Genomic DNA, 14,460 nt, shown 5'->3' with positions numbered 1-14,460 from the left:
ATTGTTACATTACATGTCCACTACTAGACTATTACATAGACTATACCAATATCCAGCTGACTTTCTCAAAGCTACCTGAGCTCCTGTAAACCTGGAGGTTAGGGGAGAGGGGTGAGCTACAACAGCCCAGTGAGCAGAACTATAAAAACATTTAAATAAACACATGCCATCATGAAATGCGTCACATCACAAGTAAATCACATCACGGATGGACTGGCCTAAAAATCCCTCTACTCTGTGCCCAGCCCTCGGTGGAGCTCCTCAGGACTTCTGTTACATACATAAGCTCTGTGCCCGGCCCTCGGTGGGACTCCTCAGGACTTCTGTTACATAGCATAAAATCTAGAGGGCTAATGGGTCGTCCTGTTGTCCATATACACCCACAATGAATAATGCAATGCGTCATATTCGTGAATTCTAATGCCAACAACCTATTACATATCATGATGCATGAACATGCTTAAAACATTTGCTTTCATAAAATAAAGGATTAAGTTAGTTCCACTCACCTCTGGCTGACTCTGGACTAACTCTGAAGCAGCTATCTCACTGCTGATCACCTCGGTTCCTCAGGTCTGATCCTACACAGGTAGATTCAAATGAGGGACCAAACATACTCTAGCATAACTCTAAACATCTCCCCAAAAACCCCTTAAAACATCATAAAACATGCATGCAAAACAGGCAAAAGAAGGCTAGACAGGGGACTTTCGGCGGCAGGTTTGGCGGCCGAAGGTCCCTCCAGAGCCGAAGTCATGCACTTTCGGGGGCAGGGTTCGGCGGCCGAAAGTCCTTCCAGAGCCGAAACTCAGGCACTTTCGGGGGCAAGTTCGGCGGCCGAAACTCCCCTTTAGAGCCGAAAGTCCAAACTTTCGGGGGCGAGTTTAGGCGGCCTAAAGCTGCCTCTAGGCAGGTTCGGCGGCCGAAACTGGCTTCGACGGCCGAACCTGAGCTCTTCCAAAGGGCAGAACCCAAGCCTCATAAGCACATACAGCCACCCCAAAACCTCTCAACTCACACCAACACACACAAAAGCATGCATAAATATATTTTCAAGCATATAGAGGCATAAAACTAGCCTAAACCCCAACAAACATTAACATAGCATACATTTGAGCATAAAACTAACATAAACCCTAACATTTACATCTACTCTAAAGCATGCATCAAAACCCTTAACCCCTTCTTAAAACTTACTTAAAACATGAAAGAAGAGAAGGATCTACACTTACCTCTTGAAGATCGAGAGGAGATGCGATCCCAAACTCGGAGATATGGAGAAACGAGCTCCGGGGTCTCCAAGCTTTAAAACTTTGATCTTTAGCTCAAAACTTCAAAAAAAAGGTGAAAACTCATCAAAAACATGAATGATTTGAAGGAAAACATCAAAACTAACCATGGAAGGGCATGGACTCACCTTTGCCGAAAATGGAGAAGAAAACTCGCCCATTTTCGGACATGGAGCCTTTTATAGGTGGCTGGCCAGACCACCTTCGAGGGCCAAAGGTGCTCCCTAAACTGCACCATGTTCGGCGGCCGAACCTGGCTTTCCTTCCTTGGTGCTTTTCTTTCAAAAACTCAATTTCTTTCTTGATAAAACCATAAAAACATATAAAAACATTTTAGAAAACCTTTATTTTACCCTTCTAGAAGGCTCCGACATCCGAGAAATTTCGGATTCCAATGGAGATTCTGCCAGAAGGTAGGAATTCCGGTGCCGGGGTCTAGTCGGGTATTACAACAATGGTTTATAGAGGTTCCACTATCTCAAGTCTACGTCCTGTCCTCAAGATCCTCCTTGAGAGTTCAACTCCACTATCTAATCTTCTTTGGGTGAAGATTAAAACCTCTCACAATTCTAGAGCAAAAATCTTGCTCTTTTACAAATCTCTTTTTCTTACAAGAGCAATCATTTTCTCAAAATCACACCCACCACAATTAATTCACTCAATAACCTTCACTCAATCTTAAAACTCAAACCAATTACAACTCAAGACAGGCTGTCAAGGAGTTAATGTTATAGCTCAAGGTTTTGAGAGAGAGAGAGAGAGTGAATAAGGCTTTAATCTCAATAAGTGTTTGCTTAGATGATTGTTGTAACCTTTTCAGATCAAAAACATATTATATTTATAGTTCTGTTATAAATATGGCCATTGGGGATGCATTAAATGCAAATAGAGCTGTTTGTATACAGAAATAACAGTTATATCGTGCTAAGAAAAACTCAGGTTCGGCGGCTGAACCATTTAAGGTGAAGAACATCATTTTTGAAATTAGACTTTCGGCGGCCTAAAGTCTATGTTCGGTGGCCGAACATATGAGACTTTTACCTCTGTCCTTCACTTTCAGAAGCTGAAGTTTTGCTTTTAGGGGGCATGTTGAAAACAAAGGTTCGGCGGCCGAACATATGAGACTTTTGCCTCTATACTTCACTTTCAGAAGCCGAAGTTTGCTTTTAGGAGGCATGTTGAAAACCAAAGTTCGGCGACCTAAAGTCCATGTTCGGCGGCTGAACGTGCAGGACTTTTGCCTCTGTTCTTCACTTTAGGAAGATGAAGTTTGTACTTTAGGGGGCAAAAATTATTTCTTTAAATATTCAAAAAATCATAACTTAGGCTACGTAAATCCATTTTTCAATCTGTTTGAATTTTTGCAATCTATATTTTTAGATCTTTTATTTTGATAAAAAATAATTTCAAAATCACTGTTTTTGGAAATTTTCATTTTAGTCCCTCAAAGTCAATTACTTAAAACTCGGCCATATTTAGAAAACTTTTAGGATTGAAATAAACCTTGAGCCATCACAATTAATTTATTGAAATTCACAATGTATAAATTGACAATGCAAAGAAAAATTACAATCTGATCCCTTTCTTCTAGTATGCTTTCAAAATTGGCACTTTTCACTTTTGAGACTGAAGTGATTTCATTCATTTTAATAAGGGACCTACAAGTTTAATACAAACACTTTTGAAGATTATTAGTGGCACACCAATTGTTTATTTATCATCAAAACAATGATTAGAACATTTAGGTTCAATATAAGTTTTCGTTGAAAGACCCTCAGCCCCTGTCATTGTTTCTTAGTGTGGATGTTCATCAAATGGCAAATGGTCTATTTCTTTCACAACATTATTATATCCGAAAGCTTCTAGAAAGAGGTAATATAGATGGAGCTAAAGCAGCGTCTACTCCAATTGTCATAGATAGCAATTTGAGAAAATTGATTTCTGGGTCTTCTGCTGTAAATCCTACTGCTTATTGAAAATTAATTGGAGGATTACAATATCTTAGTCTTACTAGACCGATATTACTTTTACAGTTACTAAGTTGTCGCAGTTCATACAACATCCGAATTAGTCGCACTGGCTAGCCTTGAAATGGCTACTCTGATACCTTATGTGCACTATTGATTTCAGTATTACTATCACCTCTCATTCAAAACTTGTTTTTCATGCCTTTTGGGCAGGAGATCCTTCGGATAGAACTTAAAACTACGGGGTTTATTCTGTATTTCAGCAAAATACCGATAAGTTGGAGTTCTAAAAAGCAACAAACAATTGCTCGGTTCAGTACAGAAGCTGAATATAAGGCAATAGCTTCAACAGCAGCTGAAATTCAATGGGTTAAGTTCTTGCTAACTGAACTCGGCTATAAGATACCACCATCAATCATCTACTGTGACAACATATCCACGATGCATACGTGTCAAAATCCTTTTTTCATTCAAGATGAAACATCTCCAAATAGATATTCACTTTGCTTGTGATTCGGTACAACAAGGAATCTTTGTGTTTTCCAAATTTCGTCCAAGAATCAATTAGCTGATTTATTGACAAAACCATTGACAAAGATGAAGTTTTATATTAACATATCCAAGATTGGTCTCCATGATGGATCCTCAATCTTGCGGGGAAATGTTAGAGATAATGTTGGTTCGGTTTTGAAATCACAATCAAAATCAACCACTTGAATTTATTTTCTGTTATAACTGTCTTAGAGATAATGTTGATTCGATTTTGGAATCACAATCAAAATCAACTATTTCATATTATCTTTAGTGTGTTGGTTGAATTGGACTCTCTTGTATCTATTTATACCTCACATCAAAAATAAAACAAGTTTTCATTTAGATAAAATTTCTTTACAAACACAATGGATAGATTGACATAAGATGAGCTCAACCAACAAAGGCCCAGAACTCTTATCATACGAGTCCTCTCAGCTAACAAAAACTCAATTACAGTAGAAACTTACTAGCAATACAAAGGGAAAAAGAAATCCACTTAAAGTAATTAAACAATTCAGAGAATTAATTCGTGGACAGGGATCAGGTTTTAGAGTTAAAAGCTGATCCATGCCACGGATCGTACAACATTTTGAGGAAGAAACTCGTTTATTCATCATCTGGGAAGGCTGCTCAATGGGAAATTTCTTAATGGGTTCGCTCTCAATAATTCACTCTCTCTGCACATGAAACATGAAAGATCAGAATATATCACCAGTCACCACAGCCAGTGCAATTGCGGACAAAGACATTATCAAGTTGCAGCTACCAGTCTATCACTTACTTTTTGATGTCTAAGCCATCTCCTTGTCTCAGCTGCAAAGTTGGAGACTTGCCGCCGCCACCATCACCATGTGAACTATTGGTTCTGATTTTATCGCAGGTTAGTAACAGAAAGGAGGTCAAAATTATCAGCAAGAAGCATACAAATGTCCATAAAAAGGAGTCATCAATTATGCGACAGATATATTTCATCAAGTAGAGAGCCTCATTAATTATTATCAATGAAACATAAATTACTCACTCCACACATTCCTCGTCAACAAATACTTCAATGCAGGCACTTGCAGTTGCTCCTCCACCTCTAGGCCCAGGTCTTTGTGGAATCTGAAAAAATTGTGTGATCTTAAGGTTAGTCATTTACATAGAACTGGAAAAACTTGGGTTCTAATGAGAACTGGAACTGAAATTATATTCTGGAGAAAAGGGCACCTTATAAGTTGTCCACTTAGCAGGTACTGCATTATTTTCTTTGTTTCTCTCAGCTCGAGCTCCAAGACTGTTCCAAGAATTGAAATCTATTTTTGACTTGCCAGCTTGATGTCCCAACGTGGTATCAGTATTTGAGTCTTTATAAATAGAAAGGGGAGCCTTTTGATTCCTATAAAATGATATCAGAACAAAGACTAGGTGAAACAGACAAGAAGTACATTATGATTACGCTGATCAAACTTGACAGCTTGCCAAAAATAACAACCATCAACTATAATCAAATATCACATATTGCATATAGCATATCACGTGACAGCATCTCACTGTAAGAATCATGAGATAAGTTCCAAATTCTTTGTAACCAAAATTTATCAGCTACCACTATGTTTGGATGAGGTGAGGGAAGGGTAATTAAGGGAAGAGTAAGAAAAGGTAAAGAGGGGGAAGGGTAAGGAGAGTTACTATGAAAAAGTTCCATGTTTGGAGAATGGTGAACTAATATGAAAGGGTAAAGGAGGAGAATGGATGAAAAGTTTTAAAGATTTATGTCACTTCCTCCTCCTCACACTCCAATTTGAGGTGTAAGAAAAATTGGCGTTTGAGGGGTAAAGAGGGGTAAGCCCTTTACACTGCTCACCTCTTTCTCTTTCCAAACAAGAGTAAAAATTTTCATACCTCTCTTTCCCCTTATTTACCTCTTCTTCACCTATAACCAAACATAGTGTATGGGAACAGCATCTTCAGTAAATGAAAGCATCCATGGTGTTGCAATTCATAATTTATTTTACATGTAAATTCAGGATTTTGTATGCATTATAAGAACAAGGCATTACAATGTAATGCTAACATGTTTTTTTTTTTATAACTTTTCCATTTTTTCCACTTCATTCTCTGTCAACTCAAAGCAGAACGCAATAGACAGTTTGTTGTGTGACTTCTTACAGTCAACTCCTAATTGAAATCTGTTGTGTCATGTCTGATTTTATTTAAGCTAGTTATAAGATTAGATTTTGTTCAATGAAAGTAAAAGAAGAGGAGGAGGAGGGGGGGGGAGCAGGGAATCTTAACAAATCCAACGATCCATGTTCACTACATTAAAATTCTATACATTTACCTGTCTGGTTTCAATCTCTTCCTGGCAATATCAGAACTCTCCATATTTTGCCTCCCTAGAAGATAACAAACATTTTTTAGCTTGAAGAGAACTTGAGATGGTAGAAGACAGCAATAAAAACTCACTATTTTCTGCAGTGGCCAACACAGTTCCAAAGCTTCGGACTTGCAAGTGATTTTCACCAGAGTCATCCTAAAAATTGAAATAAATCAGAACAATGTATCAATTACATAAAAATTATTTAACTTTATATAAGTTTCATACCTCCAGGACTTTTGGTTTTATCATTGATCTCATGAGAAATTTCTTGTAGGCATCCTTCAATTTTTCTATTGGTGAAGCATCCCTGTAAAAGTAGACATCAAGCAGATAAGTTCATTTATCAGTGAATAACAAAAATCAATAAATTTAACATGTTGAAAGATGAGTAACTCTTATATGTCTGTTTTTGGTTACACAGAAATATACAAACGGATAAGCAGGATATGATTTTTGCAGAGGTTAACATATCTGAATGAGGTATTACACATGATAACAATCAAAATAGTATTGATATAAAGTCTATAGCAGAATTTATTCCATGATATTAAACTAAAATAATAAAGTCATTCCTACACCTATATGCATTATAAACAACTATCAATCAGATCTTGATACATCATTTGCAACCTTAGAGATACTTACCTAGATATCCCAAGATTGAATATATCATTTGCAACCTTCATTTTAGACTTGGACTCCATATGTAAAGCATATGCTAGATAGTATGCGGAATGTGACTTTCCAATTTCATTTGCATCAAGAAAATTGTAAATGACTTCCGCATCAACACAGTTTTCAGCCTGAATATGATTTCATTATGACATTAATCTTCAGAAACTATTGATTGAACAGAAGAAAATCCTAAACAAGCAATGAATATTACGAATGCAATCTTCAATTTTAAATAACAGCAGGGAGAATTGGTAAAAAAAAATAACCCACATATTCCAGCCACACTTTGAGGTACCGCAGATCATCCTTGTAGCGATCTGAATGCCAAAAGGCACGCACACATTGTTCATATATTACAATCAGTCCTGAGGAATCTCCACCAGGTGGAAATGACTCTTGAACCCATTTGATACACCTGAAAAAAAATATCAGCTAAATTAATCAAGTTCTAACTGGAAAAGGAAAGGACTAATATGGAGCTATAACGTATAAAACGGTCAGTGAAGTTTTAGGCTCATGAAACTATCAGTTGCCAAGAAAAATCCAACAAAAAATAAGGATATGTGATCTATTTGTTGGAATTTTCTGAAAAAAAAAAGAGACATTCTACCAATCCAGAATCAAAAATGAAAATGAACTGAGAATAGTGGGTAGAATGCGTACTCGAGCCATGGCAGCAGAGGATCATTCCCTTTATACTCATCAATTGCCTCAATCAACCTCCTAAGAGAACGAAGAAAAGTAAAAATAAGAGAAATAAATGGAAAAGACAATCAAAAACAAAAATGAATGTAAACAAATAAAAAAGAAGGATTAAGAAGAGAAACCTTCGAGTCTCAAGAAGAGATTTCTTGAGATGATTGTTGGTGTGGGATTTAAGGGCGTCGTTCAACAGACGAACGTTACGGCCTCTTTTCAATGGCCTCACATTTTCTTTGAAGAGTTCCCATTCGTTACCTGTCTCCTGCTTTGAGGCAAGAAACTGCATCTCCGGGTCGAATCCCTCTACCTGATCCATCACTGCTTGTTATCTTTTTCTTCTCCGCTCTTCCTATCAAATTGAATTTTGAAATCATGAAGTAGCCGTTGCTAGTTTAAATAAAAGGTGGCCGCCGTTGCTGGTTTGAATTTCACTAGGGATCTCTGTGTTGGACCTTTGCTCATGGGTTTCGGCCCATACAAAAGCCCAAGGGAATCCATGAAACAGAGTGGGTCCCGAGTCCCGACTCCTGTGGCTGAAAGAAGAGAGATAAAAGAAACGACAGAAACAAAGTAGGCTGTTGATGGAGATAAGGTGAAGTTGTCTACAAGACAATGAAAGCTATCTTGAATGCCACCTACTTTTTAATCAAGGACCGTTCATTTTACGGAATGAAATCCAGGCCGTCCATCCTCACCCTTGGACTCGTTTTTTCGCGAGTGAAAAAAAAAAATGGAGATTATGAGAAGCAAAAACAAAAATAAAAAAAAAGCGAGCTTACAAGAGCGTCTGTTAATCCAAGAAGATGGCATCCCCATCCCTCCGGTTCGTGACAGCTTTAAGCGCTCCAACACAAGAAACGGCGATCCTTTCTTCATCTCTCTCGTCGCGATCTGACGCTTGCAAAGTATTTCTTAATTCACTTGCGTTCAAGAGGCCTGAAGGTAAGGCAGCGATGAATCTGAGGGTGAGAGCGATGGGAGGAGCACCTAAGTTCAAGGGTACCCAGATGAGAGAGAAGCACCTGACGGAGATGATAGAGAAGAAGATAATCGAAGCAAAAGAGGTGTGCGAGGGAGATCAGACCTCCGACGAGTGCAAGGTGGCATGGGATGAGGTGGAAGAGGTGAGCCAAGCTAAGGCTGATTTTAGACTTAAGTTGGAGAAACAAGATCCTCTCGAGTATTTCTGCCAGGACAATCCTGAGACCGACGAGTGCCGCGTCTATGAAGATTAGTCTTAGCTTTAGCTTGAAACCAATCAGCTATCAAAAAAGAAGAAAAAGAAAAACCCTAGGCCTTAATTAAGTCATTTTCTATTTTCCAGTGTATGATCCTTTTGTACTCATCCATCTTGTTTTATGAAACCCTTGTCTCTTATCTCTTTCTCTTGGCAAAAAGCCCTTCTGGACTTCTGTTCTGTGCAAATTGATCAATGGTTATTCAAATGTTGATCAGACAAAATGAATGGGTAGAAGTTCTTGTTATTCTTGTTTAAAATTGTCAAAAAATAATTAATTAATTTTAAGAGAATAATTAAATTAAATCAAAATAAATTAAAACTATGGAGCTAAATTAAACAATCTGGACCTGAACTCTGCTTCTAGCCTCGTCTTATATACTTTGTTTGGATAAGTAGAAAATAAAGAAGGATGCAAAGGAAAAGAAATTTTCCTATTTAACTGTTCACGTTACTTTCCCTTGTTTGAGAATTTTTCACTTGTTAACCAAACAGGAAAAAAGGTCTTATCAAACTTTACAATCACAAGTTACTTTGCATCTCTTTCTCTGTTGCCCTTGTTAGCATGAAACTCGTCCAAAATTACTACCAAATCTGGACCTCAACTCACCATTTCCTCCTCAATCTGTTCCCTCTCTTGTTGGGCCGAACGAGTCCACCCTACAATCATCAGCCAATTAGCTTCTGCTGGCCACGATGGAGTGGCAGTGAGGCCGATCTAGTGCAGTTGATGGCCCATTTGCTTAGCCTACGATTTTTCCTCAGTTTGGGCTTATGGGCTCTCTACCGAGTTTTTGGAGTAAAGCAAACTGCTTACCATCTTTTTTTGACTTTTTTCTTTTTTTTTATGAAAGTGAAATGCATAAAATTTAGGTGGAAAGATCCTTGCAACAGTGTGTAACAAAGTCAATATAAATGAATTGTACAGCACAAAATTAGTTGAGATTGAGAATTAAAATTAAGGAAGTGAGCACATGAGAGGGTTTGAATTTGATTCCTAAATTCATGTGGAAAGCAAAGCAATCAAACATTACACGTATGTTGCTTCAACACTTGATTAATTTGCTTACATGCATCATGTGCAACAAGTATGCGTATCATATTAACTCTATATTTATATTGTTTATTATTAAAATGAGAATAACACAATGTGAGTTTTGTCAATCTAAATCTCTGTCTATATATATATATTTAAGGAAAAGCTTATGCTTGAAGTTGAAGCAAGTGATATAAATAAATATCTGAACAAATTTCTTCAAAAAAGGAATTTAATGAGATTTGCAGATTAATATATTGTTTCCTTTATTATTTTAATTAAATATATTTTTTTAAATTTTTACAATTAATAAATAATTTTTTTTAAATGAAAATTAAAAATTGAGAGGGTAGAATATAAGACTTTTATTATCGATTAGATTTTAATAAATAGCATTTTTAAGAATGTGATTTTTCTTAATAATATTATAACAATAATACTGAATAAATTTAAGGTTTGTGAAATAAAAGCTATTTTGACAGGTTGGAAATATATATTTTTTAATAAGATAATATGAAATTAAGTTAAATAATTTCATTATAAAAATAATAAATTGAGAATATTGTATTTACTTTTTTTATTCATAAATATTAGTATACTTGGCTAAAAGTTAATTAATGCAGAATCAAAATTGACCAGATTAAGTATAACAACTAAATCCATTAAAATTAAATGTAAATACAATAAGAATCAATTAATTTACTTCTAAAGCCAAATCTTTATTTAAACAAAAACTAAATATTAAATTTAATTAAACAACCAGATCGTGGCATGTTTATTATTTCCTCTATTTCACAGTCCTATTTTTTCATTTTTTATGTAAATTTAAATTTTTAAAAAAAAAAAGAAAAGAAGAAATGCTTAAAGGCAGAGTATTATTTGTCTTTAAACACTGCGTGTGATATCGATGGAGGAGCACGTCAAAGGCCACGCGGCTTTAAAACATTGGCAATTGCAGGATTTTGGCGAAGTTGGAATGTGGATGAATATGATGAGTTAAGCTCTTTAATCAGCTCACGTCTACTTTACGGATTTTTTTTTTTCTAAAAGAAAAAGAAAAAGAAATAAATATATATATATATTAAAAAAAGGGTGTCCACGGGAATATACTCCAAATCAAGTATATTTAAGTGGATATTAGAGAGGCAACTAAGCAATCGTTTTTCCGTTTTTGTTTTCATCCGTTTCTATTATTCATCTTTATGCGATTATTCAATTGCATGTCTACCTAATCTTCCACCATATTAGTTGCCTTCAACTGTTTAATATCTTTCAAAGTTTCGGACTCTTTAAAACTCACGCTTCCAAAATTATTAATTTTAATTATTATTTATAGTATTTTTAATTTTAAATAATTTATTGATGCAAAAATTTAATTTTAAAAAATTATAATTAATATATCATAAATGATAATAAAATTTAAATAAAAAATAATTAAAATAATTATCAGTCGATTAAAAACAATTTTAAAAAATAAATAATTTAAAATATAATTGATATACATCATATCATCTGCCTATAAATTATTTTTTTATTTTTAAAAATTTTTAAAAATTTTAATATTTATCATTTATCATCCATCTCTAATGAATGAATAATAATAATTTGAACTAAAATTCACTAGTTTAACATTGCATATTCAATTATAGAATTAATTTTTTACAATTATAATTTTATTAATTTATGATCACTTTTACCAGCTTTAATTTAATTTTAAAATTGAATTGAATTGATTTTAATTTATTTCAAAACTTAATTTATACGGTGACCGAAGAGGATGAGCTTCTGGGATTTTCGGAGTCCTTGATAGTAAATTGAAAAAATGAATGTCCTTGTTTATAAACGTTTTAGATCACATTCACACCTTATAAAGAAAACAAAAATATTATAATACTCGGATCAGATCGGCTTTCATGCGTTAATACATTTTTATTTTGGAGTATTTTTATTTTGGAGTTTTTGATGGATTTGTCGCATCCATCTAAAGTCTATCAGGTTTCAGGCTGTTGTTTGTCTGTTAGATTTGGGTAAAATCGGATTGTTGACTCTCGATTTTGTGTAAGAGCCCACTAGAATATGTGTATGATAAAAACGTATATCTATATTTTCCACTTTGATATTTAAATCAGGGATGTGCATAGTTCATGCGTTTCAAAAATCATGTCGAATCTTATATAAAAAAAATATATCATATTAGAACTAAAAAAAACTGCTATATTAAAAAATGAACTAAATTTACATTTACTGATACATTCAATTTCAGTTTTTTAAACTGAATTAAATTATTTTCAAACCGCACTAAATTGAAAAATTATCTTAAATATTTATTTTTGGATGTGTTCATAATTTTAATAGAATTATAGATATAATTGATGTGGTTGAAATGAAATTGTACCGCAATTGACTAATATTTTAAATATTTATTTTTGGATGTGTTCATAATTTTAATAGAATTATAGATATACTTGATATGGTTGAAACGAAATTATGCTGCGATTGGTGTAATGGGGATCTACTGAATTATGCTCCTACGATTATAGGTGTAATGAGAATCTACTAAATTATGCTCCCTAATCATAACTTTTTGTGAAGCCTTGTCTTGTTGTTGAAAGGGTAAGTCTTAGCGAAGAACGAAGACCTACAATGTTCGGATCTTCCTTTCCACGGACGGAACCGCGTATCATCTAATCAGACTATTGCTACGTGGTCCTATCTTACGGTGACAGCTTGTTGCTTACTTTGGGCGATTATTGTGGTACACCAGAGGTCCCTGTTGGTTTTTTATTCTTTAGATTAAAAAATGACAGTTGTCTTCACGATTTTAGACACATGGCACATCTAGATTAGTCTCCCACGCTCGTGTCACTTTGCCTGCTCCTGATTATAAATGATGATTGCCTCGTTCCTCAAGCTGCATTCAAAGCCTGATGTCGAAACCTTCATATAAAAACCATTCTTCTCCTCCAAATACTACTTTTGCTCACAACTGATATTTGTGCTTTAGAAAAGACTCAACCAATCCTCTTTCCATTCACACTTCCTTGCTTCTAGATAATTCCTATTTGCTTTTCCTTTTATAGAAATGAATAGGAACACTTCATCTTCTTCTTGCTCTTCTTTCTCTAGTGGAAGCTCAACCTCAAGCCTCCTCCGATGTCCCCATTCGCGCTCCTTCTCCCATCGTACCACTAAGGGCTGTCCATGAAAGTGAAAACATCCTAGTCAATGACACTCCTTCCGTACTAACTGAGAAGGACGTAGACTGCCTTCACGATCAATATCAAATCTCTCGAGAAATCTTTTCTGTTTACACTCCATCTTCGAGCGTTCGTGTGGATGGCCAGATCCTTGCAGAGGATACTATCATGGTCTATAAAGAATAGCTGAAGGCGGGTCTTCGATTCCCCATGAATCCATTTTTATTAAAGTGCTCTAATTCCACAAGCTATCAGTCGCCCAACTGCACCCTAACAATTGGATGACCTTGTGGCATTTCGATTTGTCTGCTTTAACAACAATGGGTCAAGCGTGACTCTCAACTAGACCAATTGGGCACGCGAAAAAACGAAGAGTTTTAGTTTTTTAGTAGGAGGAAATGCCAAACACTATTTGACCGGATACCCTCATCCTTAAAGCAATGGAAGAATAAGTTTTTCATCCTCCATCACAGGATGTCTGAGGGTTTGGTCCCCTTTGTACCAGCTGAAACATGTATGTGGAGCTGAGAAAGGATAGGGTCTAATCATGGAGGAGTGAGGAAGAGGCTCTGCACTTTCTCCAGACGATAGCCACGTCCTAAGAAATAAATATCACTATCGCGGGGAGGAACATCATTTTATCTTAACAGAGCTATCTCTAAGCTAGCCAGGCTCGGGCTCCTCACCTGCCAGCCTACCCCGCCTAGGAGAAAGCACACCCTAGCTAGCAAGCAGGGTATTTCTCTTTCTAATTCTTTTTATATTTTAAATTGGCTTACTTACCTACCTTTTGTTTCATATAGATATGCCGGGTTAAAAAATAAATTTGTTGAAGCAGCACGTGCTGCCTGAAAGGGCAAAGCTGTCGTTGGAGCGATCGGACCTCCATCTAAGCGAACTCATCTCGCTGAGGCAATCGTCATGCTTCTTCCTCCTCCACCCCCTTCTGCCACCAAGGGAAAAATCTCCACTCAGCCCAAGTCTTCCTCCAGGCATACTCCTCCTGCAGCCCCTACTCAAACCAATGCTTCACAAGAAGAAGCCGATATTGGAGCAACATGGCCTCGGGGCATCCAGCACCTGGCACTGACTCTGACTCATACCACCTCTGTAACATCCTTACCCAGTTATTTAATTAACCGAGCCGGAGACATTACATTATGTAACAATTCTCTTATTTTTTCTTTAATTTATATCATGTAATTAATTCATGGCCTTTTTTTTCTTTTCTTTTTTTTTTTAAATCGAAAATCCGGCAGAGTTTCCCCTGAAATATGGACTTAATTCCACCTATGAATAGTAATATCACACTTCTATAAACTTCAACCTTAACCCCCAAACTTCTTTTAACATCAACACAATTTCAATTCAGATCAAACACTTCATAAACCATCTTATTAATCTCAACACAAAGGCTTACACTAATAACCCATATTTACACCAAAATTAAAATCTTCAAAC

General features: G+C 35.8%; 2 protein-coding genes across 3 annotated transcripts; one reads left to right on the top strand and one right to left on the bottom strand.

Annotated features, from left to right (window-relative positions):
- Positions 1–4,106: 4,106 nt before the first annotated feature.
- On the bottom strand, positions 4,107–8,306 carry LOC110616053 (mitotic spindle checkpoint protein BUBR1). Of its 2 annotated transcripts, XM_021758360.2 has the most exons (12): positions 8,169–8,306; positions 7,655–8,062; positions 7,491–7,550; positions 7,098–7,242; positions 6,798–6,955; positions 6,378–6,459; positions 6,239–6,305; positions 6,114–6,168; positions 5,000–5,168; positions 4,812–4,894; positions 4,572–4,655; positions 4,107–4,467 (listed from the first exon to the last, which is right to left on the bottom strand). In XM_021758360.2, the coding sequence occupies exons 2-12, from the start codon at positions 7,843–7,845 to the stop codon at positions 4,404–4,406; spliced, it is 1,158 nt and encodes a 385-aa protein (XP_021614052.1). In that variant the 5' UTR covers positions 7,846–8,062; positions 8,169–8,306; the 3' UTR covers positions 4,107–4,403. The 2 variants fall into 2 exon arrangements, with proteins under 2 accessions (XP_021614052.1, XP_021614051.1); XM_021758359.2 differs by lacking the exon at positions 8,169–8,306 and having other exon boundaries at positions 7,655–8,140.
- A 26-nt stretch (positions 8,307–8,332) lies between these two features.
- On the top strand, positions 8,333–8,910 carry LOC110616054 (calvin cycle protein CP12-3, chloroplastic). The gene has a single exon (XM_021758361.2). The coding sequence runs from the start codon at positions 8,333–8,335 to the stop codon at positions 8,762–8,764; it is 432 nt and encodes a 143-aa protein (XP_021614053.1). The 3' UTR covers positions 8,765–8,910.
- Positions 8,911–14,460: the final 5,550 nt, after the last annotated feature.

This window comes from Manihot esculenta, chromosome 5 (genome assembly GCF_001659605.2).
Source record: "Manihot esculenta cultivar AM560-2 chromosome 5, M.esculenta_v8, whole genome shotgun sequence".
In the NCBI taxonomy this organism is placed as follows: Eukaryota; Viridiplantae; Streptophyta; class Magnoliopsida; order Malpighiales; family Euphorbiaceae; genus Manihot; species Manihot esculenta.
This window is presented reverse-complemented; position numbering and strand designations above follow the sequence as displayed.